The sequence below is a fragment of the Sus scrofa genome, chromosome 1 (genome assembly GCF_054392235.1).
Source record: "Sus scrofa isolate SSC_HxYL_T2T_F1_AM1 chromosome 1, Sscrofa_HxYL_maternal_Yorkshire_Landrace_v2.0, whole genome shotgun sequence".
NCBI lineage: Eukaryota > Metazoa > Chordata > Mammalia > Artiodactyla > Suidae > Sus > Sus scrofa.
The window spans coordinates 263,229,452-263,254,032 of NC_139383.1; the positions used below are offsets into that span (position 1 = coordinate 263,229,452).

At 46.3% G+C, this 24,581-nt stretch overlaps 1 protein-coding gene across 7 annotated transcripts; it reads right to left on the bottom strand.

Moving 5' to 3' along the window:
- Positions 1–846: 846 nt before the first annotated feature.
- Positions 847–23,045, bottom strand: PTGR1 (prostaglandin reductase 1). Of its 7 annotated transcripts, XM_021083385.2 has the most exons (11): positions 22,974–23,045; positions 22,166–22,361; positions 21,471–21,586; positions 19,242–19,287; positions 17,706–17,762; positions 16,053–16,220; positions 11,821–11,938; positions 9,665–9,820; positions 6,281–6,389; positions 5,152–5,270; positions 847–1,104 (listed from the first exon to the last, which is right to left on the bottom strand). In XM_021083385.2, the coding sequence occupies exons 3-11, from the start codon at positions 21,574–21,576 to the stop codon at positions 994–996; spliced, it is 990 nt and encodes a 329-aa protein (XP_020939044.2). In that variant the 5' UTR covers positions 21,577–21,586; positions 22,166–22,361; positions 22,974–23,045; the 3' UTR covers positions 847–993.
- Between the last annotated feature and the right edge of the window lie 1,536 nt (positions 23,046–24,581).

Genomic DNA, 24,581 nt, shown 5'->3' on the forward strand with positions numbered 1-24,581 from the left:
CAGATCCTTAACCCACTGAGCAAGGCCAGGGATGGAACCAGCAACTGCATGGTTCCTAGTCGGATTCGTTAACAACTGAGCCACGATGGGAACTCCCAGAATTGACATTTTTATGAAACCAAATCTTCTCGTCCAAGAACATGGTAACCTTTCCACATGTTCAGCATTTTGTGTCCCTCGGTAACATTTTAGAGGTTTGCTCATAACAATCTCTCACTTTTTTGGATTTCCCGTGTGGCTCACAACATAACTAACTCAGCGTTGCTTCTACCGTGGCTGTGGCTCAACCCCTAGCCTGGGAACTTCCATATGCCATGGGTGCGGCCACTTGTTTAAAAAAAAGAAAAAAAACAAAAACAATCTGTCACTTTTTTGTAGGCTTATAGAGATTCCTATGTGTTACCTTTTTTTTTTTTTTTTTGTAGCTGCTGTGAATGATAGAGTCTTTCTTCAGTCTGTCATGTTAATAGACCCACCTGCAGAGGACCAGCGTGGGCTCCCCTGAGGTCCGCGTACATTAGCCGTGGTTCTCTCTCCTTGTGTAATCATAAGCCATGGGGGTGGTAACCTTGACTTCACCTTCACCGGTTTCTGCAGGGAGGTAGCTAACACTTAGCGAGTACCTCGCCCATGCCAGGCATCGTGCTGCTGCTCTAAATAAACATATACTCTGTTTCTGCAGCGGCTGGTCCTGTCCTTACTGTACAGATGAAAAAGCAGAAGTCCATGATCACAAAACTTTTGGACTCCACAGCCACTATTTTCTCTTAAAACCCTGGAGGACGTATAATAGGCAGCGAGAGGCCTGGCTATTGTTCACTCTGATTTTCACTCTCTTGCCAATTATGTATTCCTTAAATGCATTTTATTAGGTAGTTCAAACTCATTGCAAGCACTGGGTTTTAGATCATGAAGACAGTACACGTTCTATTAAAGGATTAAAAAATTTCTCCAAGGAATGAAGTGATCTCTGGACTCTCGTGTCGTCTTGGTTCATGCTTTCACGATTGCTTTCCCCAGGTTCTCGCCTTTCAGCATTCCCATAAATGCAGCGGGCATGTTTTCAAATCCTTCCGTGATGTGTTCATGGTACTGGATTTTACCCTGTATCAAAATAACAACAAATAGAAAAGATTAGTTTCATATTCTAAGTGTTACACTCAAAGTAGCAACGGATTTCTCAGTACCTCATGGGAGGCTTGGAACCAGAAAGTGGAGACCCTGTCCTCGCACTTCCCGTCATTCTGGGGGCCTGAGCCGCAGACACGGGTAAGTAACAGATTGCAGAACACATAAGAATGTAATAGTAGGCCTTAGAGCGGACTCTAACCATATGAGAAATGGCACAAGGAAGCAGTTCAGCAATTTCTGAGTAAATAGACTGGAAAGTTTTAATAATGGAATGATCTCAGAAGAGGAAGCGAATGGAGCTGGGGACACCCTTCCAGGGTGCTGTCTGTGCTCATCTTTGCAGCAGCTGGGGTGTCGCATCCTTGCCTCTCCGTGACCCCTAAAGAGGCAGGCCCTGTGCAGCAAATGTACATAGCATGGCAGTCTAATCTGTTTGCCCTTCAGGCTGCAATTTGTTCAGTATGTATTTTACCTTCACAGTGGAGGAGGGTGGGGGGAAGTCACTGAGTGACGGTTTATCATTTCTCTCTCCTACAAGGCACCATCTACAAAGTAGAACTACTTCACCTGCTCACATTATTTTAAAGGGGTCTTCTGTGGAGACTAAGTTCCCTGATAACCATTTTTTCCCCAGTGTGGCTACACTGTGATGGTTTAGCATCCTTCATAGATTTATGGAAGGACTATTTATTTACTTGAGGTCCCTCAAGGAAGATGGAGGGGAGCTGGGATTTGAACCCTTCGCTAGAAAGCCCCAGCTCATTCCTGCTCTTGAAGAGGCAAAGAACCTGGAAGAGGTCAAAGGCACTAAGTAAGAGTTTTAAGGTTAAAAGCAGAGGATGAACTGTAGAGCACAGGGAGATCTACTCAACAGTTTGTAGTCATGTACATGGGGAAAAAGAAAATATATATATTCACTTTGCTGAAACTAACACAACACTAAGTCACCTACATGCCAATAAAATTTTTTAAAAAGTAGAGGATGAATACTAATATAAAATGTTAAAAATATGGGAAACTGGGACGTAGACTACAGGGTAAATGAGAACACTCTGTAGTTTCTTTGGAATTTTTCTGTAAATCTAGAACTATTCTGAAATGAAAAGTATTACAAAAGAAGGGGGGATGAGAAAAAGAGTAGATGTGAGAGAAATGAGACCAATTCTCTAGTGACTTAAATATAATTAGGTTCACTTTGTTAGAAGAAAGAGTAGTAGCACATGGGGCCTGCTGTCGGCTGGGACCATGTGCCCCTTCCTCACCAGGGACTCAGAGCCTACACACCAGGAACTCGGAAAGCATTCTGCTCTTGCCGGCTCCTGGGAAGCGCCCAGCCCGGCACTCAAGAGCATCAGACTGGTGGAGACGCCAAGCTCCAAGGGCTACCGGGGGCCGCCTATGGCTCTATTTGGAAATGATAATAAAGCCTGGAGTTGGGAAGTGTGGTACATGGGGAAAAAGAATGAATATGTATATTCACTTTGCTGAAACTAACACAACACTAAGTCACCTACATGCCAATAAAATTTCCCTCAGAAATGAAAACAATGAGCCTCAGTCATTCAGATTTCTCTTGATTAAAACTCCACGAGGTATAGGTGGGACAATGATGGCAGCACAGGACAAGAGGACTGACTTCTTCCTCTGGGTCTATAAGGTGTGGCTATAGGAAGACTCTTTCCACTCTGGGATCTGGAAGAGCCATGGAACAAATACATGCACCACTGACATGTGTTCATTCAACAGTGTGAATCTAGTACCTATATTGATTCAGACACTATACTAGGTGCTGGAGATACATCAGAAAACAAAATGTGGAGTTCCCGTCGTGGCGCAGTGGTTAACGAATCCGACTAGGAACCATGAGGTTGCGGGTTCGGTCCCTGCCCTTGCTCAGTGGGTTAACGATCCGGCGTTGCCGTGAGCTGTGGTGTAGGTTGCAGACGCGGCTCGGATCCCTCGTTGCTGTGGCTCTGGCGTAGGCCGGTGGCTACAGCTCCGATTCAACCCCTAGCCTGGGAACCTCCATATGCCGCGGGAGCGGCCCAAGAAATAGCAACAACAACAACAAAAGACAAAAAAAAAAAAAAAAAGAAAACAAAATGTGTGATCATGGCTGCCCTTGTGGAGGTTACACTCTCGTGAGAGGGAGACGCGCAACACATATGATAAGTCAATTATAGTCTATATTATGTTAAAGATGATAATAGCTATGGATAAAAGAGAAGACGATCAAGAGTGAGGGGGGTTGCAATTTAAAAGGGTCATTTTAAAAGCTGCCTCCTTCAGGATCTCCCATCATGGCTCAACGTTAACAAAACTGACTAGCATCCATGAGGACATGGGTTCGATCCCTGGCCTCGCTCAGTGGGTTAAGGATCCAACATTGCCAGGAGCTGTGGTGTAGGGCGAAGATGCAGCTCAGATTCTGCGTTTCAGTGGCTGTGGTGCAGGCTGGAGGCTACAGCTCTGATTGGACCCCTAGCCTGGGAACCTCCTTATGCTGTGGGTGTGGCCCTAAAAAGACTAAATAAACATAAGCTGCCTCATTCAGAAGAAAGTTTTTAGCAAAAACTTGAGAGAATTAAGTAATTACAGAAGAGTAGATGGCTGTGTGTCTGGGGGTGGGCGGTTTGGCAGAGTGAGCAAAGGGGTGAATAATAAATGAAATTAGGGGGGCGACAGAGGCCAGATAGTGTCCAGCCTTGCAGGCTTTATTCTAAGTGAAAATGGGGAGCTTTGCAGGGTTTAAAGCATTAGAATGACTTGGTTTGATTTATGTTTTATTTTATTTTTTGTCTTTTTGCCTTTTCTAGGGCCGCTCCCACACGGAGATTCCCAGGCCAGGGGTCTAATCGGAGCTGTAGCCGCCAGCCTATGCCAGAGCCACAGCAACGCCAGATCTGAGTCAGCCGTGTCTGTGACCTACACCACAGCTCAGGGCAACACCGGATCCTCAACCCACTGAGCAAGGCCAGGGATCAAACCTGCAACCTCAGGGTTCCTAGTTAGATTCATTAACCACTAAGCCACGACGGGAACTCCTGATTTATGTTTTAAAAGATCACTCTGGTTGCTGTGTTAGGAATTGTCTGTAGGGGCAAAAAAAAGTAGGAGAGCAGATTAGAGGGTACAGAGCACCCAGGCCAGACAAGGTGGTGGCCTAGACCGGGATGGGAGCAGTGGAGGAGAGAGAACTGGGCAGGTTCTGGATTTATTTCCAAGGTTAGGCCACTAGAATTTCCTGACAGATTAGACACAGGTATGAGACAAAGAAAGGAATCAAAGATGATCTCAAGGTTTGAGTATTAAAAGGGCAGCACTGTCAGAACTGAGATGCTGAGGTCTGTCTATGGAGCTTGGCAGGAAAGAGCAAGATCTGTTTGGTTTTTAACATATTAAAACGGAGATAGAGATGAGCATTACCTATCCAGGCACAGCTGTGGAACAGGCTAGAGCTCAGGGGAGAGATCCAGGCTGGAGACAGACTGTTAGGAGCTGTCAGCACACTGATGAGCTTTAAAGCCAAGAGCCTGGATGAGATAACTAAGGGCCAGCGGGAGTGTGGATGGAGAAGAAGAGAGGCCCTGTGACCGGGCGTGGGGGCACCCGACTGTGACTCTGGAGAGAAGAAACAAGCTGGCTAAGGAGTCTGAGGAAGACCAATCGGTGAGGAAAACCAAAATCCAAGGGAAGAAAAAGAGCCCCCCCCCCAGCCCCCGGTCAAATATGCCCCACAGCCAAGAGATGCTGGGAGCTGGGCCCTGGAGTTCACGGTCTGAGGGATATGGGTGACCCTGACAAAAGCAGTGTTGGGGGAAGGGCAACAGTACCAAAGCTTGATGGGCGGCTTAAGAAAGACGGAGAGTGCAGACAAGGTGTGCACACGAGACCTCCAGATATTTGGTTATAAAAGGGGGAGCAGTGCGACGACCCCGTACTTGCAGCGGAAATGAAATCTGCAGCATCCAAGGGGGCGGGGGGGGGGGCTGGTGGAGGAGTGGCTCCGGAGCCCCTTACCTCTGAGACCCACTTCAGCAAGTCCCTCAGAGCCTTCTGGCGCACTTCTCCTTGCCAGCGGGTGACGATGAAGCCTTGGAAGCAGAGTTCGTTATAGATGACGACCTCCGGGGGCGGCCCTGGGAAGAGGAGGGCACGTTTGGGCACCAGGGGCCAGGGAGGTGGCCGTGGTGAAGACCCAGCAGCAGCAGGCATGTCAGAGTTAGTTCTCCTCGTGCTTTCCCTTCTGCTTCCTCCACTCGGATGCTCAGGGCTCCCCACAAATCAGCACGCGCTTTGTGGGAGCAAAACGATGGCCCCAGAGCCGGCCACGTCCTAGTCCCCAGAACCTGTGACTATGTTACCTTACGTGGCAAAGGGGACTTTGCAGACGTGATTAAGTCTAGAACCTTTAGATGGAGAGACTCTTCTGTGTTAAACAGGAGGGCCCATAGGGGTCCTTGTAAGGGAAAGAAGGATGCGGAGAAATCAGTTGAGAAAAAATATGTGATGATGTTGGAGCAGCGATCGGGGTGTGCTGGGGAGGATCGGAAGGTGCTGCGCGGCTGGCTCTCAAGATGGGGGAAGAGCCCATCAGCCAAGGAACACAAGCGGCCTCGAAAAGCTGGAAAAGGCAAGGAGGCAGACTCCTCTTGAGCCTTCAGAAGGAATGCACCCCTGCTGAGCCATTTTAGATTTTGACCTCCATTTATGAAGACAATAAATGTGTGCGGTTTTAAGTCACGACGTGGGGTAGTGGTTACCGCAGCCATAGAAAATTCATACCCAGGGGGAGACCGGGCACAGGCCGGGCAGCCAGGGAATGTTCATCCCTTGTGCGACAGAACAAAACTTCCCAACTGTTCTAGGAACAGAAGGAGGTCCCAAAGATCACACGGGGAATGTTCCTGTGCTAATCAAGGCTGGATACCCAGATGTTGCCCACACTTCGCCTGTTCTTCCTTGTGGCTTAACAGAATCACGTATGGCAGAAACCTATCGACTTCTGTTCTCAAAGCAGATGCAAAACCACCAGTGTCCACCCCTGGCCTAAGAGTCGCTAAGAGAACAATAGACCAAGAGGTTCAGCAAATCCCACACCCGCCCCCACCCTCTCCATGTCAGGGCACCATGTGCGTGAGTTCATTACCTGGGGGAGGTGGGCCCGTTCTGTTATAGGTAGAGATAGCCCCACATATGGCAATTCTTCCAAATTTCTTCATCTGGGAGGTAACAGCGTTGGAAAACTCTCCACCCACCTAAACAGACAAGGAAACAAAACCCCAAAACTTTCAATAATCTGAACGCAAGAAGATTTAGAACCATTAGCTCACAATGATCATCTCTCAATACTTGTTTTAGCGGTGATAACACTGATTGAATTAGCACAGCAGGGCAGAAGACTGAAGCTGGAAAGACATTGGAAACTGGGCATTTTCAGAGTCCCCTTGTGGTGTGGCAGGTTAAGGATCCGGCATTGTCATTGAGGTGGTGTGGGTTTGATCCCTGTCCCAGGAACTTCCACATGCTACAGGCGTGGCCAAATAAATAAATAAAAGCAATTGCTTATAATTTCTTTTTTAAAGGAAATGGGCATTTTTATTTGACTGTAGGAACATACCTCATATAACTTATAAATTTGATTTTACTATATATTGGGGTTTTCTGGGGAGTTCAATAATCTCATTGCCCTATCTAAAAGTGTGGAAAAATAACTTAGAAGCCATATCAAGAACAAAGTTGGAGAACTCCTATTTTCTGATTTTAAAACTTATTACAAAGCTATATTAATCAAGGCAGTGTGAGAACAGAAATATACATCAACAGTCCTCAACTGAGAGTCCAAAAACAAGCCCTTACATTCATGGTCAGTTGATTTTGGAAAGAGTGCCAAAACAATTCAATGGGGGGAAAATAGTCTTTTTTTCTTTTTTTGTCTTTTTTTTAGGGCCACAACCATGGCATATGGAGGTTCCCAGGCTAGGGGTCTAATTGGAGCTGTAGCTGCCGGCCTACGCCACAGCCACAGCAACGTGAGATCCAAGCTGTATCTTCGACCTACACCACAGCTCACAGCAACGCCAGATCCTTAACCCACTGAGCAAGGCCAGGGATCGAACCTGCAACCTCATCATTCATAGTTGGATTCGTTTCCCCTGCGTCGTGATGGGAACTCTGAAAATAGCCTCTTAAACAAATGGTGCAGAACAACTGATGTCCACATGGAAAAGAATGAAATCGGACTCCTTCCTTACATGATACACACAAATTGACTTAAAATGTATCATAAACCTAAATGTAGGAAGTAAAACAATAAAACTCTTATGGAAAAAAAGAAAAACATAGGAGTCAACCTTTGTGACCCTGGCTAAGGTAAGGCCTTCTTAGATATGACACTAAAAGCCCAAGCAGCAAAAGAAAAAAATAAATTGGACTTCATCGAAATTTAAAACTTCTGTGCTTCAAAGGACACCATCAAGAAAGTGAAAGGAAAAAAAAAGTGAAAGCAACTCACAGAATAAGAAAAAAAATTTGCAAACCATATATAGGAGACATTATTACTAATAATCCTCATTATCAGATTTTCCATATTTTAGAATTGGACTACCTGCTAAAATTTATAACCCCAAAATCACTGCTCACAGAGCTTTCTCTGGTCATTTGCAGACCAATACAGAGTGGCACATCGCAAAAGAGACACAAAATTCCCAGCAAAGTTAAAAAAAAAGGCCCAAGCTCTGCCGTCTTTTGTAGATCTCATTCAGAGATTACCAGAGGGGGAAGACAGTAGGCAGCAATGCAAAACAGTTTGAGAAGCACCAGCTCTCGGGCTAGTTACATGTAGTATGAATTACAGCTGGGAGGATTCCTAGTGGGGCGGCCTCAGACAAGTTACTTAACACTTTTGAGCCTCATTCTTTCATTTTTTTCAAATAGAGAAACTAGAAGCTGCAGACTAAAGATGGTAATCTCTATGAGGTATGTACACACAGGTACCTACTTCCAAGAGGAGCAATGGTTTAGGGGTTATAGTGACTTTAATAGAACATAAAGACCAGGAATACTAAGAACTGGCTACATCTGATAGGGATAGAATATACAAAGAACTCTGACAACTCAACAAAAAACCCAACTGAAAATGAGCAAAGGATTTGAATGAGAGCATTTCTTCAAAGGAGATATAAGTGGCCAATAAACATATAAAAAGATGCTCGATATCCCTGGCCACTGGAGAAAGGCAAATCAAAACCACGATGCGGGAGTTCCCGTCATGGCGCAGCGGAAACAAATCCGACTAGGAACCATGAGGTTGCAGGTTCGATCTCTGGCCTCGCTCAGTGGGTTAAGGATCTGGCGTTGCTGTGAGCTGTGGTGTAGGTCGCAGACATGGCTCAGATCTGGCATTGCTGTGGCTCTGGCATAGGCTGGCAGGTGTAGCTCCAATTAGACCCCTAGCCTGGGAACCTCCATATGCCATAGGTGCAGCCCTAAAACAAAAAGCAAAAAGCAAAACAAAACAAAAAACCCACAATGAAATATCACTGCAAACCCACTAGGAGAGTCACAGTCAAAATGCAGATAATAAATGTTGGTGAAGATTTGGGGAAACTGGAACCCACAGAGATTGCTGGTGCGAACACATGTGAGAACAAAGTGCTGCCATACTGCAAGAGTATGGCAGTTCCTCAAAATGTTAACCATCGAGTCACCATATGACCCAACGATTCCACTTGTAGTCAAGATAAATGAACACATATGTCCACACAAAAACTTCTACATAAATGGTCACAGGAGCATTATACATAGTAGCCAAGAAATGCAAGCGACTCAATTGTTTATCAACTGAGGGATGGATGACTAAAATGTGATATATCCACACAATGGAATATGATTTGGCCATAAAAAGGAGTGAAATCGTGATAGATGCTATGACATGGATGAGAGAAAACATGCTAAGTGGGAGAAGCTAGTCATGAAAGGTCAATTTTGAGGGGGCAAAAGGCAGTGACTGCTAATAAGCACAGCATTTCTTTGTAGGGTGATGAAAATATTCTAAAATTGTGGCAAGGGTGAAGTTCCCACTGTGGTTCCGTGGAAATGAACCCAACTAGTATCCATGAGGGTGCAGCTTTGACCCCTGGTCCTGCTCAGTGGGGATCCAGTGCTGCCGTGAGCTGAGGTGTAGGTTGCAGATGCACCTCGGATCTGGAGTGGCTGTGGCTGTGGTGTAGGCCAGCAGCTGTAGCTCCAATTTGACCCCTAGCCTGGGAATTTCCATATGCAGCAGGTGTGGGCTTAAAAACAACAACAACAAATTGTGGGAAGGGTTGTGCAATTTCGTGACTATTGTAAAAATTATTGAGTTCTACACTTTAAACAGGTCAATTATATTTGAATAAAACTGGTTTTTTTTTTTTAAACTGTATGTGCTTTTCTCATTTATCTTAAAATGGAAACTCGAGAAGTAGATGCCCTCATACAGTACTTTGTTACTTTGTAAGTAAAGCAGATATTAAGTCCAGTTGGTACTTACGTTATCAAAATAACAATCATAGCCCTCAGGAGAGGCTTTTTTCAAAGTTTCTTCCAAAGACTCGATTGTTTTATAGTTAAAGGCAACATCAAATCCATACTTTTTAAGGCAGGCAACCTTTTCGTCAGACCCTGCTGCTCCAACAACTTTGCAGCCCTAAATGAGGAGAAAAATGGAAACCATTTATAAACCACAAGCATGGGGAAAGTCTCTCCTCGCAGTCTAGTATGGCCGGGGTCCCCAAGAACACCATCCCACGTGCTGAGCAACATATATGAGGATACTGTAATGGGCCAGTAGGCTCCATGAGTGAAATTAGTTCCAAACTAGCCTACAGTACAACCCAACCATAAGTTCACCTTGCCTCGGACCACACACCAGATCCCTCCTACGTTTATATGGTTTGCAGCTCGTTTCAATCTGCCAGCTCGACAGCCTATGCATGTGACTCTCTTGTTTCATTATTTTGGGGCGTTGCTTCCCTTGCAGTGATTTGCATGCTATCTCTTGGTGCAGGCGTTCTTTAGACTATAATTTTGGCTCAGTCCTGGCACACTCATAGAATAGACATCCCTCCTGGTAACTGACTGCCTTCTGTTCTGAGATTTGGCCGAAAGCACTGGACCAGATGCTGCCTCATCAGAGGGGAACTGGAGAGCATCCTGAGAAGCACTTTCAGGTTGAGACTAGAGATTATGTTGATACATAGAGAGTTACTCTTCTGAGAGCTCTCTTCTACTCTGGATGTTTCATGAAGGCTGGAACACCAGCCTCTGTTCACTTTCAGGTGGGGGGAAGGCCTTGGGTTCATACGTGTATCTGTACAAACAACTGCCGCCACTCTTTCTGTTCCTTCACGATTCAAGACAAAAAGATTTTGCCAACTCCCTCTCCTGGGTCCTTTTTCCTTCTAACCTTATACTCTCAAGGATGATCTCACTGATGCCTATGACCTCGCTGCCGCCTGCGTGCAGTTGATCCCCGGGTCTGTTCACTGCAGCCATGCCTCTCTCCTGAGTGCCAATGACCCGTAAGGATCTTCACTCGGGTAGCCCGAGGGGCCTCGTGATCAGTGGGTCTAAATGGAATGCATTTTTCCCCTTCCCTCTTTCTTGTTCCCCCTCTCTTGTCTATTGTGGTGAATGATGCCACCCAGTCATCCACACCCGAACCCCGTGGGTCATAGGAGATGCTTGCCTTTCTCTTGCTACCCACGTCCAGTCACCAGGTTTTATCCTTTTTCATCCAATATCCTTAAAAGTTGCCACTGACATCCCATCTTCGCTGTTAATGTATCATCATTTTCATACGAATTATTGTGAGAGTCTCCTGATCTGACTTTTTTTTTTTTTTTTTTTTTGCTTTTTAGGGCTGCATGTGCAGCATATGAAGGTTCCCGGGCTAGGGGTCGAATCGGAGCTGCAGCTGCCGGCCTCTGCCACAGCCACAGCAATGCCAGATCCGAGCCGCATCTGCGACCTACAACATAGCACACGGCAACACCAGATCCTTGACCCACTGAGCAAGTCCAGGGATTGAAGCTGTATCCTCATAGATAAGAGTCGGACTCCCTGACTTCTTGTTTCTGTCCCTTGTATTGTGTCCCTACAAACTATTCTCCTCCCAATGCCAAAATGATTGCTCTAAAATACAAATTAATCAGGTCACTCCTTTAAGGATTGAGCACAAACTTCTTAGTTGGGTGATTGCTAGTGGAGTTTCAAAGGAATAGGTTTAAGGATACGTCCTATCCAATTTTTGAAACACAATGGGACCCTGTGGGCAATGATTGCTTGCTGATTTCAGGTCCCTCCCCCCACTGCTGGGGATAATCACAAAGACAAGAGATGAAGCTGTAACAAGAAATGTTCCATAAAAACTATTTCCATAGCTCCTGCTCGCAAACTCATACCTCATAGCAGAGGCCATCTGTGACTTGAGACCTGCAATGTTATCAGATGACCGTGTTCGGGTCATCTTTGCCATGCCATTTTCCTCGCGCCTCCCTTTTCTCAATCATTTCCAATCTTCGACCTCTAGAGGAGATCAAGTAGACCAAACCCCCGACATGAGGGAAGGTCTGCCGCGCGCACCGCTGCACTCCCAGCGCACACTCTGGGTGTGGAGTGATGTTGGTTTCGGAGGCAGACACTTACCTTGAGCTTCGCGATCTGCCCCACGACAGAGCCCACGGCCCCTGCTGCCGCATTAACCATCACTGTTTCTCCACCCTTCAGACCACAGATGTCCAACAGGCCAAAGTAGGCTGTTAGGCTGAGGGGAGAAAAGTAAGAATCAGAGGGTAAATTTCTTTCTCCTGCATCCCATTTATTTACACCCTGAAGGCCTCCTCAGCAGCCCCGTGCCATGGGTGCAGGTCAGAGACGGCATACGGGACATGACTATTACCAGCCACTAATGGTCTGCCTCCTCCTTCTACACCCTCAGAGAGGAATAACGATGATGGGAACCAGGGGGGGGGGAACACAATGGTGGCTGGGAGGGGGAGGATCCTGTCCACCCCCCGGCCAAGTTTCAGCAGTGAAAGAAAAGAGGTCCCTGTTAAACTTTAGGGATCCAAGAGCAGAGAGCATATGCCTCCTTCCCATCTAAGTGGTGGGGAGATGGCGAGCTTCATGGGGAAAGCCTCCTTGTCACCATGGTGCCATTGTCACAGAGCCAATGTAACTGTAGATGGTGTCTAGGCCTGAGAGGGTCAGAGAGAAACACTTGGAGGTTCTCATGGCTCCAAAGTGGTACAGAAGAGCTTCTGCCATTTCCCCACCTCATCCCGAGTGAGATGCCAAAGTCAGCTTGCAGGGGAAGAGCTAGTGCTATTGGGCCTGCAGAGATGCAGCTCAGGCAGCACCAGGGGGGCCCGGGTAGAGAAACCATCATACCTCAGTGGATTTCCAGCTCGGACGGGGATGTGGCTGAAGACTCAATGGGCAAAGTTACCCCTCTGAGCAGGGACCAGCCTAAGATGGACCAAGAGCAAGTTGCTGCCCCCCTCCGCTGACCCTCTTGTGTTAACCCTGGGAGCTTTGCATCAGCCCGAGGGAGAAGACAAAGGAAATGATAAGTTTTAAACCCAAAATGATATGAGACATCACTGCTTTAACTGAGGTTTGAGTTCAAGACACCAGCTTGAGATAAAAATGGAGTCCAGCAGTAGAAAAAAGGTAAGTTCTATTTTTGCACCCTGAGTCTGAGCCCCATGAAATCTATATCCATTATGGTGATTGTTAAGCCACTTGCAAATTCTCAGAAAAACTCATGTAAAATTATTTCCGTGTCAAACAGAAACTGCACCTTGGCATAACTTAAGCCTACTCAGCCTCTGGCTCTTCTGTGTGGGGCCGTTGCAGTTGGGCATTGACGGGAAGGCAGTAAAAGGCACAGACAGCTCTTTTTCTGAGGATCCAAATAGCTAATATTCCCTTAGTCCAGTGTTTTTCAAAAGGTGGATGGAATGCCACCTGCCTCAGAATCACCTGGAGTTTTATTAAAAATTGAGATTCCCAGGCCCCATCTCAGACCCACTGACTCAAAAATACTGAGATGTGGAAATCTGAATTTTAATAGGACTCTAGGTGATTCTTACAAATGCAAGCAACTGAGAACCACTGCTTTAATGAATGCTGACATCAGAGTGTGCTGGACAAGTTAGCCTAACCCCAAAAGAGAAAAAAAAAGGTATATTTTCTTTTTCTTTCTTTTTTCTTTTCTTTTTTTTTGTTTGTTTGTTTTTCTTTTTGTTTTGTTGTTTTTTGTTTGTTTGTTTTGGTCTTTTGGGGGCGCACCCAAGACATATGGAGATTCCCAGGCTAGGGGTTGAATGGGAGCCTACACCACCAGCCACAGCAACACTAGATCAGAGCAGTGTCTGTGACCTACACCACAGCTCACGGCAACACTGGATCCTTAACCCACTGAGCAAGGCCAGGGATCGAACCCGCAACCTCACAGTTCCTAGTCGGATTCGTTAACCACTGAGCCACGACAGACACTCCAGAAGGTACATTTTCTGATTGGGTCATTCCACCCAGGACAACCTGTATGCCCGCTCTCCACCTGTCTCCCTTCTGGATACTCACAGAATCAGCTTTCGATTAGACATGCGGACCTAAGATACACAAGGCCTTCCCAAATATCCCCTCCTTTTAAAAAGGAGAGACGTTCCCGTCGTGGCTCAGTGGTTAACGAATCCGACTAGGAACCATGAGGTTGCGGGTTTGATCCCTGGCCTTGCTTAGTGGGTTAAGGATCCAGTGTTGCCATGAGCTGTGGTGTAGGTCGCAGATGAGGCTTGGATCCCACGTTGCTGTGGCTCTGCTGTAGGCCAGCAGCTACAGCTCCAATTAGACCCCTAGCCTGGGAACCTCCATATGCTGCAGGTGCAACCCTAGAAAAGACAAAAAAATAAAAATAAAAAATAAAAAAATAAAAAGGAGATAATGTGGGAAAGCCAACAGTAAAGAAATCCTAAAAGGAAAATTAAAGGTACACTTTGGACAAAGGGAGACTTGATAGAATCAACAGCTGGAGAGCAAAATACTTGACCTCTTCTAGCTTAACTCCGAAGACAGAGGTGCTATTGAAGCAATAATGCAGTACCTGGGGAGAATGTGAAATCTTTGGCACCTAGACAGCTGAAAGACCTGACGTTTCACAGTTCAACTTCTGGTATAAGCTCCAGAATTCTGGAAGGGCTGACCCACCCCATGGGTAAGGGTTCATAATGGCAGGAACTCTCAAAGAATGGGTGGTGTGTTGCTAGCGGAGGCTAGAAACACGGCATATATAACTCCTCCCTCCCAGCCTTTGAGAACCACTGGGATGAAGTGGCTTGTTCAGAATAAAAGTGCACTCTGTAGGCATTTAGAACAGGTAACTGAGACAAATGCCCACAAATGAATCACTTATCCTCTGTGTTCATATGTATGAATGAATACATATCTCCTACGACTTCACAAATTCCTTTCTCCCCAGCTACGTCATGGGAGACTAACTCCGAGGCTTCTTCATGTCTGCTCTCACTTCCGTGCTCCTACCTCCGGCTCACAATTTGGAGGCAAGGAGGGATGGGAAAACAGGGTGGGAGGAAGTGCTCTCACTAGTAGAGGGTACAGGGCAGGCAGGAAAGAACAGGAAGGGCTGTCATTCTGTTCAGTGCTCACCAGTTGCATGTATGAAGGCATTCAGCACCTTCTAATTTCACAATTTCATCTCTTGGTTGTGATGATTCGGAGGAGTTCAAAACCTAGGTGTAATATGAACTTGGGGTGTATGGGACTGGTTTAGCAGGAGGCTGATCAGTTGGGGATACATATTTCCATTTCACTCTTTTTTTTTTTTTGTCTGTCTTTTCTGGGGCTGCATCCGCAGCATATGGAGGTTCCCAGGCTAGGGGTTGAATCGGAGCTGTAGTCACTGGCCTACGCCAGAGCCACAGCCACATAGAATCTGAGCCGTGTCTGTGACCTACACCACAGCTCACGGCGTTGCCGGATCCTTAACCCACTGAGCAAGGCCAGGGATCGAACCCGCAACCTCATGATTCCTAGTCAGATTCGTTAACCAATGAGCCATGACGGGAACTCCTCCATTTCACTCTTTAGAAGTCCTTCAAAGTGTAAAAAACAGGGAGAGAGTAAGAGTGGGGAGAAGGAAGGAAGTAAAAGATCCCACAACTTAGAGCAAGAAATGGATTCCAGGCTAGGAAAGATCTGGGGACTCCAAAAGGAATTCAATCGATGTGGCTTCTCCAGGACAAGAAAGGAAGCTTGAGGTGCCAAGTGCAGCGGGGCCCTTGAGAGCAAATGCAGGAGGAGCTGACCAGGAGTCTTCCTGAGGGGCAAAGAGACCCTTAAAACCAAGAGGGTTTCAAATCTGGGCCACACGGAGTGACTGTACAATTATACTCTGATTCATCTGTTATTTAAACTTCAGATCCCCTGACACCTCCAGCAACTCGGATGTGGAAAGGAGGTGAGGGAAGAGAGACAGTACAGAAAGGCCACGATAAAGTGAACCCTCTTTCCCTTTCTCAACTCTGGAAGGGAGACGGAGAGGAGGGAGGGGTGACGCCAAGACCCTTCCAGGGACAGAAGGAACCAGTGCCTTTCTGTTACCATTTGCAGCTGTTTGAGAGGCTCCAGGCCCCAGGCTGCTCCTTGCTGTCACTTTCTCTCTGACCTGATTCCTCTCCTCTCTCCTTGTGTCCCAAGGCCAACTCCAGCCCCTCTTCTTTACTGCTTAGTCCCACCACCCTCTCGAATCAGCTCCTGAGCCTAGAGGGCCGCACGTCTCTTCTTGTTGACCAAGTTCCGGACCAACCCGTTTGGAAAACCTGAAAATACGAGTGAAAAACACCCACGAGACTCACCCGGGCATGCCCACCGTTCCCAGGGTCAAAGACAGCGGTAGTGTGTCCGGCCACTCTGCAAGCAGCCTTTCCAAGTTTTTCCCATCAGAAATGGAGTGCGTGGTCCAGCCCAAAAGAGCCACTACAATAGTTCCCGTGGGGAAGGCTGCGTTTTTACTTTCTATAACTCTGAAGAGAAAGCACACCGAGACACGTCAATCGTCTTCCCTTCCAAGGAAAGGCAGGGTACTGCGCGGCGGTGAGTGTCCACAGCAGGGGACAGAGGTGACACGCCGTGGCTGAGGGCCCTACCATACCACACTCTCCGTTTGCATTCTCAGCCATCGGCCTCTCCTCCTTGAGAAGAAACATGGGCCATCAGAGAGGAAGTCTTCCATCTTTTTGAAGCACAATGTGTCATCATCTCTACAAATCGAAATGTGCATCTTCTTTGACTTGGAATTTTTACTTCCAGGAATTTAACGGAAAGAAAGAGTCATCCAGATGGGCAACGAATACACAGACACACTCAGAGAGATGCATGCCTATTCCTTGTAGACTGTTTGCAGTAGGAAAAAACAAAACAAAAAAAGAAAACAAAACAAAAAAAACAGCAGTCTCTTGGGATAGATCATGATGAAAGGGAATGTACATATATAAATGACTGGGTCACTTTGCTGTAAGCAGAAATTGGCACAACATGGTAAATCAACTATACTTTAATAAAAAAAAAAAAGGAAACCTAAAAAAAAGGCAACAAAAGAAAAAACTGGAAACAGCAGTAGATTAGTTAAACCGCAGATAACAATGGAATAATCTGCAGCCACATTAAAAGGTAGGTAGTATATCTATACACTCTCATCGAAAGAGTTCCTTGGAGCTCCCTGGTGGCCCAGCAATTAAGGATTCAGCTTTCTCACTTCTGTGGCATGGTTTCAATCCCTGGCTGGGGAACTTTTGCATGTCTTGGGCATGGCCAAAAAATAATAATAATAAAGATAATACCAAAAGAGGCCCATGACCTAGTAAGTGAGAAAAGGCAATTTGCTGAAGGGCATTTAATTCCATTAAAGCTTATAAATATCAGTAGGTGTATTGAACAATTTTTTTTCTCTCTTTCCAGGGCCAAGTCCAAAGCCTGTGGAAGATCTCAGGCTAGGGGTTGAGTTGGAGCTGCAGCTGCCAGTCTACGCCACAGTTCACAGCAACACCAGATCTCTAACCCACTGAGCAAGGCCAGGGATCGAACCTGCATCCTTGCAGATACTAGTCGGAAGCACTTCCTTTGCGCCACAATGGGAACTCCTGTAGTGAACAATTTTTTGAAATAAACTTGTTAACGACAGTCATCTCTAAGGTTCAGATGACAGGGGAAATTTCAGTTTCAAAGCTATCACTTTTTATTTAAAATTTTACAATAGTCAGGAAATGGATGAATACGTTTTTTTTTTAGTACTTAAAAGTAAGGACAGCAAAGTGAAGTTGAAATAATAACAACTTTATACTCTTCCCTCCCTCTCAATTAGTCAGATTTCCCAAGAGATTTCCAAGGTCAAATAGTGAGTAACCCACATAGGCTGAAGAAATTATAGGAGCGATGGACAGAAACAGGACCCAGCAGGAGGTAAAAAGGAGACATATTTTTCAAGCATTAGGACAAATGGAGAAAACTACCTGGCCACTTGCTCTCCCATCATCATATCACCCTCCTTCAATTTTCTTGCTGCTATCCTGGAAAAACAAAACGAAGCGTTAATACACAAGAGCATCTGGGGGAAAACTGTCTTAAGTTTCAAACCAAATGGAAAACCACTGGGGGAAAGTGTGTATAAAAGTAAAACCCAGATCCAGGAGGGCAGGAAAGTGGGTGAAATGCAGGAGGAAAGCTGGTAGAGGTAGCTCTTTGCTCTGATGGGATTCTTCTGGAAAATGAACATGAGAAACTTACTATTGTGCTCATGTACAGATGAGTGTCTATGAATGACTTTAACAGCATAAGGCAGGTACCACTGAGGACTTGTTACCCAAAACACTAGACACACAGAAAGGGCTGCTAGTCAACATTTGGAAACAGTTTTCACTTTAGATTTGAATGTCTTATCAGTCCACTATGAAAAACAATTATTAAAAAAAAAAAAAAAAGGGAGTTCCCGAGGTGGTGCAGTGGTTAACAAATCCGACTAGGAACCATGAGGTTGCGGGTTCGGTCCCTGGCCTCGCTCAACGGGTTAAGGATCCGGCGTTGCTGTGAGCTGTGGTGTAGGTTGCAGACGCGGCTCAGATCCCGAGTTGCTGTGGCTCTGGCGTAGGCTGGTGGCTATAGCTCCGATTGGACCCCTAGCCGGGGAACCTCCATATGCCGTGAGAGGGGCCCAAAGAAATAGCAAAAAAAAAAAAAAAAAAAAAAAAAAAAAAAAAAAAAAAAAAAAATGATGGCTGCACTGCTTACCTAGACAAGAAAATTACTGAATCAATGGCCAATGAAAGCTTTTATTTTCGCCTCTCCCTGAACTGTTTACTGAGTACATACGTTCATGTCAACTGCAGATTACCTGAATTAAAAGAACAAAGGCAAGGCAAGCAGATGTAATTTTCGTCTTAGCATCTTCCTCTCCCCAAGTCATTTGCCAGTAGTGAAATGGAGAAATTTGAGTTTGGCCCTTTTATTTTGGAGGGAAGCAATTTTAGTGAATAATGGGAGATGAATTGTGCATTTTAAGATAGGGGATAGAAGTTCCCGTCGTGGCGCAGTGGTTAACGAATCCGACTAGGAACCATGAGGTTGCGGGTTCGGTCCCTGGCCTCGCTCAGCGGGTTAAGGATCCAGTGTTGCCGTGAGCTGTGGTGTAGGTCACAGACACTGCTCTGATCTAGTGTTGCTGTGGCTCTGGCGTAGGTCGGTGGCTACAGCTCCAATTCGACCCCTAGCCTGGGAACCTCCATATGCCGTGGGAGGGGCCCTAGAAAAGGCAAAAAGACCAAAAAAAAAAAAAAGATAGGGGAGAGAGGTAAAAGGGCCGACATAATCCCTCACTGCTCTGCTCTGCTCAGACCTTTGCCTGAAAATGATGAGCATCTAGAAGCCCATCAATGACATCACACTGGGAGAAACAGGGAAATGACAGTGTTTTGAATCAGCCAGATACTTTACAAGATTGACCACTTCAAAAGAGTGTCCAACACACCAGAATTTTCAGAAGGGAAAAATACCTCATGTAAGGATCCACGGTGAGGAACAAAGCTTCCAAGAGGACCTCTACAAAATAAAGCATTCCACAGGCAGTTAGAAACCCAGGCCCAGCGCCTTTTCTCTGGCCTTCTAAATAAACACAGGCTGTCTTTCTGCTTCAGGGCTGCCCTCTCACCTGTGCTTTCTACTGAAGAGACAAGAAGAGCTCTCCCATTTGGCCCAGTCCAATTAAGAAAAGTCAAAAATTATTAGGGAGCTCTCATTGTGGCTCAGCAGGTTAAGGACCAGACATTTTTCTCTGTAAGGATGCAGGTTCTATCCCTGCCTTTGCTCAGTGGGTTAGAGGATCCAGCACTGCCACGAGCTGGGGCATAGGTCACAAGGGCGGCTCAGATCTGGTGTTGTCGCAGCCGCAGCTGATTTGACCACTGGCCTGGGATCTTCCATATGCCACAGGTGCGGCCTTAAAAATAAAAAAAAAAAGTAAAAATGATTGGAGTTTCTGGGTAGCAAATCGGATTAAGAATCCATCATTGTCATTGTGGCAGCTTGGGTTGCTACGGTGGTATAGGTTAGATCCCTGGCATGGGAATTTCCATATGCTGTAGGCATAGCCAAAAAAAAAAAAAAAAAAAAAAAAAAAAAAAAACCTTAAAATTATTTCACTTATTTTTTTTTTTAGGGCTGCACCCATGGCGTATGGAGGTTCCCAGGCTAGGGGTCGAATTGGAGCTGCAGCTGTCTGCCTATGCCACAGCCATAGCAACGTCAGATCCAAGCCACTTCTACGACCTACACCACAGCTCACAGCAATGCTGGATCTTTAACCCACTGAGCAAGGCCAGGGATTGAACCTGCAACCTCATGGTTCCTAGTTGGATTTGTTTCCGCTGCGCCATGACGGGAACTCCCTCATTGTGGTTTTGATTTGCCTTTCTCCCGTGGCCAGGGATATCGAGCATATTTTTACTAGTCGGATTTGCTTCCACTGAGACAGAGTGGGAACGCCTACATTTTTTAATAAAAGTAAAAATTATGATTATTTACTCGGCACTCACTCCATGCTTTATACAGGTTATTTCATACGATGTTCTTTGCAATTATTGTTTCCATTTTATTTGAGCTTAGATTAAGGAACTTGCACAGGGCCATGTCACAGGGCTCACACAGGATTTTATTACTAATCTCAGTTGGCATTAAAAATATATATGCACTTTGCTGGAGTGACCTCATGCATGCATTCTCTGGAATTTTGATCCTGAGTCCTGACTATCCCAACCTAGAGGGAAACCTGCCATGCTACTTGATTGCACGCCTTTTTCTCCAAGCTTGCCTACCTGAAAACAGCCCTTGGAGACACCCCTTAGCATGTGCTCTGCAAAGCTCATCTCCAAACTCGCGATGGGGTGCGTTGCCATTTCTCTCCCTTCCATTTCTGCACGTTGGCCTTGTCCCTCCACTCCCCCCAAGAGCACGGGAGGCCCCTCAGTGCAGAAGGAGGGTTTTTCCCTCCTTGTCTGCTCACAGGGATAGTCTGAGCTGTGCACGTGGCTGCCAGGCAGTGCTGACCCCACTGTCATCATGAGGCTCACCAGACAGAGAGGAAGTCCTCCCCAGGGTCTGGCAAAAGTCATGAAGGACAAAGCACCCAAACGTGCGTTTCAGTTACCAGGGGAAGCAGAGGGATCCTCCGCTGTGGCGTGGAGGTTTCACACAGACAGCCTTGAAAAGCTCTCTGTGGCAGACTGCACAAGGACCATAGGTACCACCCACCCCTGGGTGAAGGCCTCTTGGCCATCCTCTCATCAGGAAGTCTGTTGCCACCCCTTGAGTCTGGGCTTGGCTATGTGACTGGCTTTGGTGAACAGCATGCTCGCAGAGATGATACAAGCTTGAAAAGTGTTTGCAAATTGGACTTGCCAATTCCTGCTGCCCTAGACTTATGAAATCACAGCAAAAACAAAGAGCTCCCGCCAGCCTGCTGGAAGGGTCACACAGACGAGAAGTGAGGCACACACCTCAGTAGAAAGCCAGCTAACCACCAGACATGTGAGGGACACTCATCCTGAATTAACCATTTAGCCCGGGTAGGACCACCCACTTAATCCCGCCCAAACTGCCACCCCCCCAGAATTGTGAACTAATCGGTGATTGTGGTTTGAAGTCACTGAGTGTGGAGGTAGTGTATTATTCAGCAAAGGCAAACGGATATGGTTTCTTCTAACTTAAATCTTCTGAATCTGACTTACCTCCATTTTTTAAGGGCGGGAGTTCAACTGTCTTCAGTTCAAAGTTGCTAGGAGTAGGGTAGCCTACAAAATGCTTCTTCAGGGTCCAGCTCTTAGCACGAACCATCCTGAAGCTCCTAGAACACAGTAAACGTAGTCAAGCCTCTGAAGGGACTGGATTCTTACAGCTCCCTACGCATTGCACTGAGGGGGGAATGGCAGGCTCTACCCATCATCAACTTCATCATGAACAGTTAACATCCATCACATTTACTTAGTATTCACTGTTTCTATTGATCTGTTAAGCACTTCATACTTATCAACTCCTTCTATCCTCATAACTTCCCTCTAAGACAGCCGTTATTATCATGGTCAGTGTACAGATGAGGAAACAGTGGCTACGTCGGAAATCTCCAACGCAAGGAATAATGTGAACCCACACAAATTCTTCCTAGCCACTGCGAAGGTTTCGTTAGGGCACTGAACAGCTACCTGGCGTGCAAATATTCCACTTCTCTCCTCACATGAAGCGAATTCTAAGGAAAAGCATCAAACACAACCAAATCGAAGTCTATGCACGTCTCTCAGATGGACAGCTTTGCCTTCCGAGGCAAGCCGTCTCAGGAACACATGACAACCACCGGGCGGCGCTGCTGCTCAGGCGCGAGTTCTCTTTGGCACCAAAGGGGAAATCGAGGGTCAGTGTTTAAACTTGCCTGCACACAAGGCCAAGAGACGATGACTCAGGCGGCCCTGAGCTCTCGGGGTAGCACCTCAGGCTTGGACCGATCTCTTCCGCATCACATGGGAGCCGTGCCTTCCCCCAGGGGGAATCGGCTGCAAACGCGCCCGCAGGGGCTGGCCCTTTCTTTCCTTTCCCGCCCAGTGCTCGCGATTGGGGCCAGTGGCAGCCTGGAGGGGACACTTCCGTATTGCAGACACAGCGGTCGGGGTGGTGCGACCCGCAACTGTGCGGGTCCTACTTGTCTCTTTTTCCACAGAAAGACAGCCGCTGAGAATTCTGGACTCACCCAAAGTCCAGAAGCTTCCCTGTAAAGGGCATGGCCGCCGAGGCAGCTGAAGATCCCGGTGAGTCCCCACCCGCCAGAGGAACGGGGCCTGGTGGGATGCCAGGTCCGGGCACACTCGCCTCCAGATCCCACCTCCTCGCCTCGCCCACACCCGTGTCTTAACCGAATTCCGACGCCTTTCTTCTTCCACACCTGTCTCAGGTTTGCAGTCCCGCAAGTTCCTTAGCCAGCCCCCTCCCCCGGGCAGGCAGCTAAGCCGCGCACCCACAACGCTGCCAGGCAATGGCCTTCCCTCTCGCAGCCCTTTCCGATCGCTTCAGGAATCTGCATGGACCAGGAAGCATCAGTCGGGACATCCTGTTTCCAAGTTTCCTCTGAGTGCAAGACGCAGAGTGGCACAGCGTTACGAGAGGGCGAGCAATCTGCAAACGCCGAGCTACAGGGGAGCCTAGAAACGGCAGGGACAAAGGGTGGGGTGTGGAAGTTTACTTACAGGAGTCTGCAGGCTCCACTACCTAAAGCAGGTGGTTGGGACTGCGCCGCAGAGCGTCTGGAGCCGGTGTTTAGGTGGATCCCCGAAGGGGGTGAGGCTTGAGGCTTTCCCCAGGGCGGGGCTTTCTGGAAGGGTGGGGGGAAATGCTGCGTAGGAAAGCCAGCCCTGCCCCTTGCTGCTCAGGCAGGCAGGAGAGAGAGAAAAGGCGGGAAAGGCGGGTCTCCCAGCGGCCCCAGTCAGTCCCAGGCTTCCCACACTGTCAATTATAGACCCCCAACTCTGAGCCCAATCCTGGTCAGTCCTGTAAACGGAGAAATAATGCTAAGACCACAAATGTTACCCTTCTCCATAATCATTCAGTACATTTAGAAGGTTTCTCCCCTGGTTTTCACAAAAATGGAATCATTCCAAAGATAAGACTCAGCACCTTTTTCTTCAGCCTGAACATTCTCAGACCAGGGTTACCTAAACCAGTTGTGTTAACCAGGGTAGGATTCCTTTTTTCCCTTTGCTTGGTTTTCTTTCTTTCTCTCTTTTTTCAGAAGACTAATTTTACTTTTACCCGCTTTTGGTAATATGTGCAATGTTAGAATGCACTTGCATAACATGTAGTTAAGTAAATCAAATAAAGAATCCAGGTCATGAGTTACAGCACACGCTGGAAATTCTGAGAAAGGAGAACACACATTAACAAAAAACACCAGCAAGCTCAAACTCAGGTTTATATGCTGAGTATTTTTAAAGGCTTTAAAAAGCATGCTCAATCAGCATACAGCATTTTCTTCCTTATATAACAGATGTGCTTCTATTTGCTTGTTTACAGCAAAGGGTAAGATTCTGAATTAATTTACTTAGGATTTCAGAAATGCATTCCATGGATTTTGCTTCAATGCTCCTGCCATTGATTCTTCAAATAAGCAAAGTTCAGAGTTTCATCCTTTGAAATTGCTTTTAATCACTAGCAGTTTAAATTGAAAGATAATAAGTAGAAACCTGGCAATTCCTCATATACTGCCTGAACTTAAGTCTCATTTAATATAAGAGTTGGATATACAACAGCAAATTTATCCATTTTCTCTATCCTTAGAGGAGAGGGAAGGAAAATAAGATGAGGCATGGATATAGTTGCAGTGTTTAAGAGCTGAATGGAACAGTGAATCTTTCGTAATGCTCTCAACTCCATAATGAAGAACCACCATGAATCTTAATCAATTTTTTAGTTCATGCTGGATGAAGAATTTAGGTTTCCCTCTTTGTATATCAAACTTCATATTCTCCAAGTTACAAAGGTTAAATTACAAAGATAAATTCTCCAAATTACAAAGGTTAAATTACAAAGATAAATTCTAGCTGCAACAGATATTTCCTAAGTAGGAGACCAAACAGCAAAGGGAACTCTTTCTTCCAACATTTGATATGTTAAAATTTCACTGAAGTGGTAATCTAACACTTAAAATATGAAATCTCTTGGCCAAGTAAGAAACAACCGCTACTATGGGTATTATCCTACTTAAATGTATCACATATTATATTAAACCCACCATTAAATGTGCTTGCACAGTTACACTGTGAATGATGATAGCAGTGACGATGCCAGTGAAAAAAGGA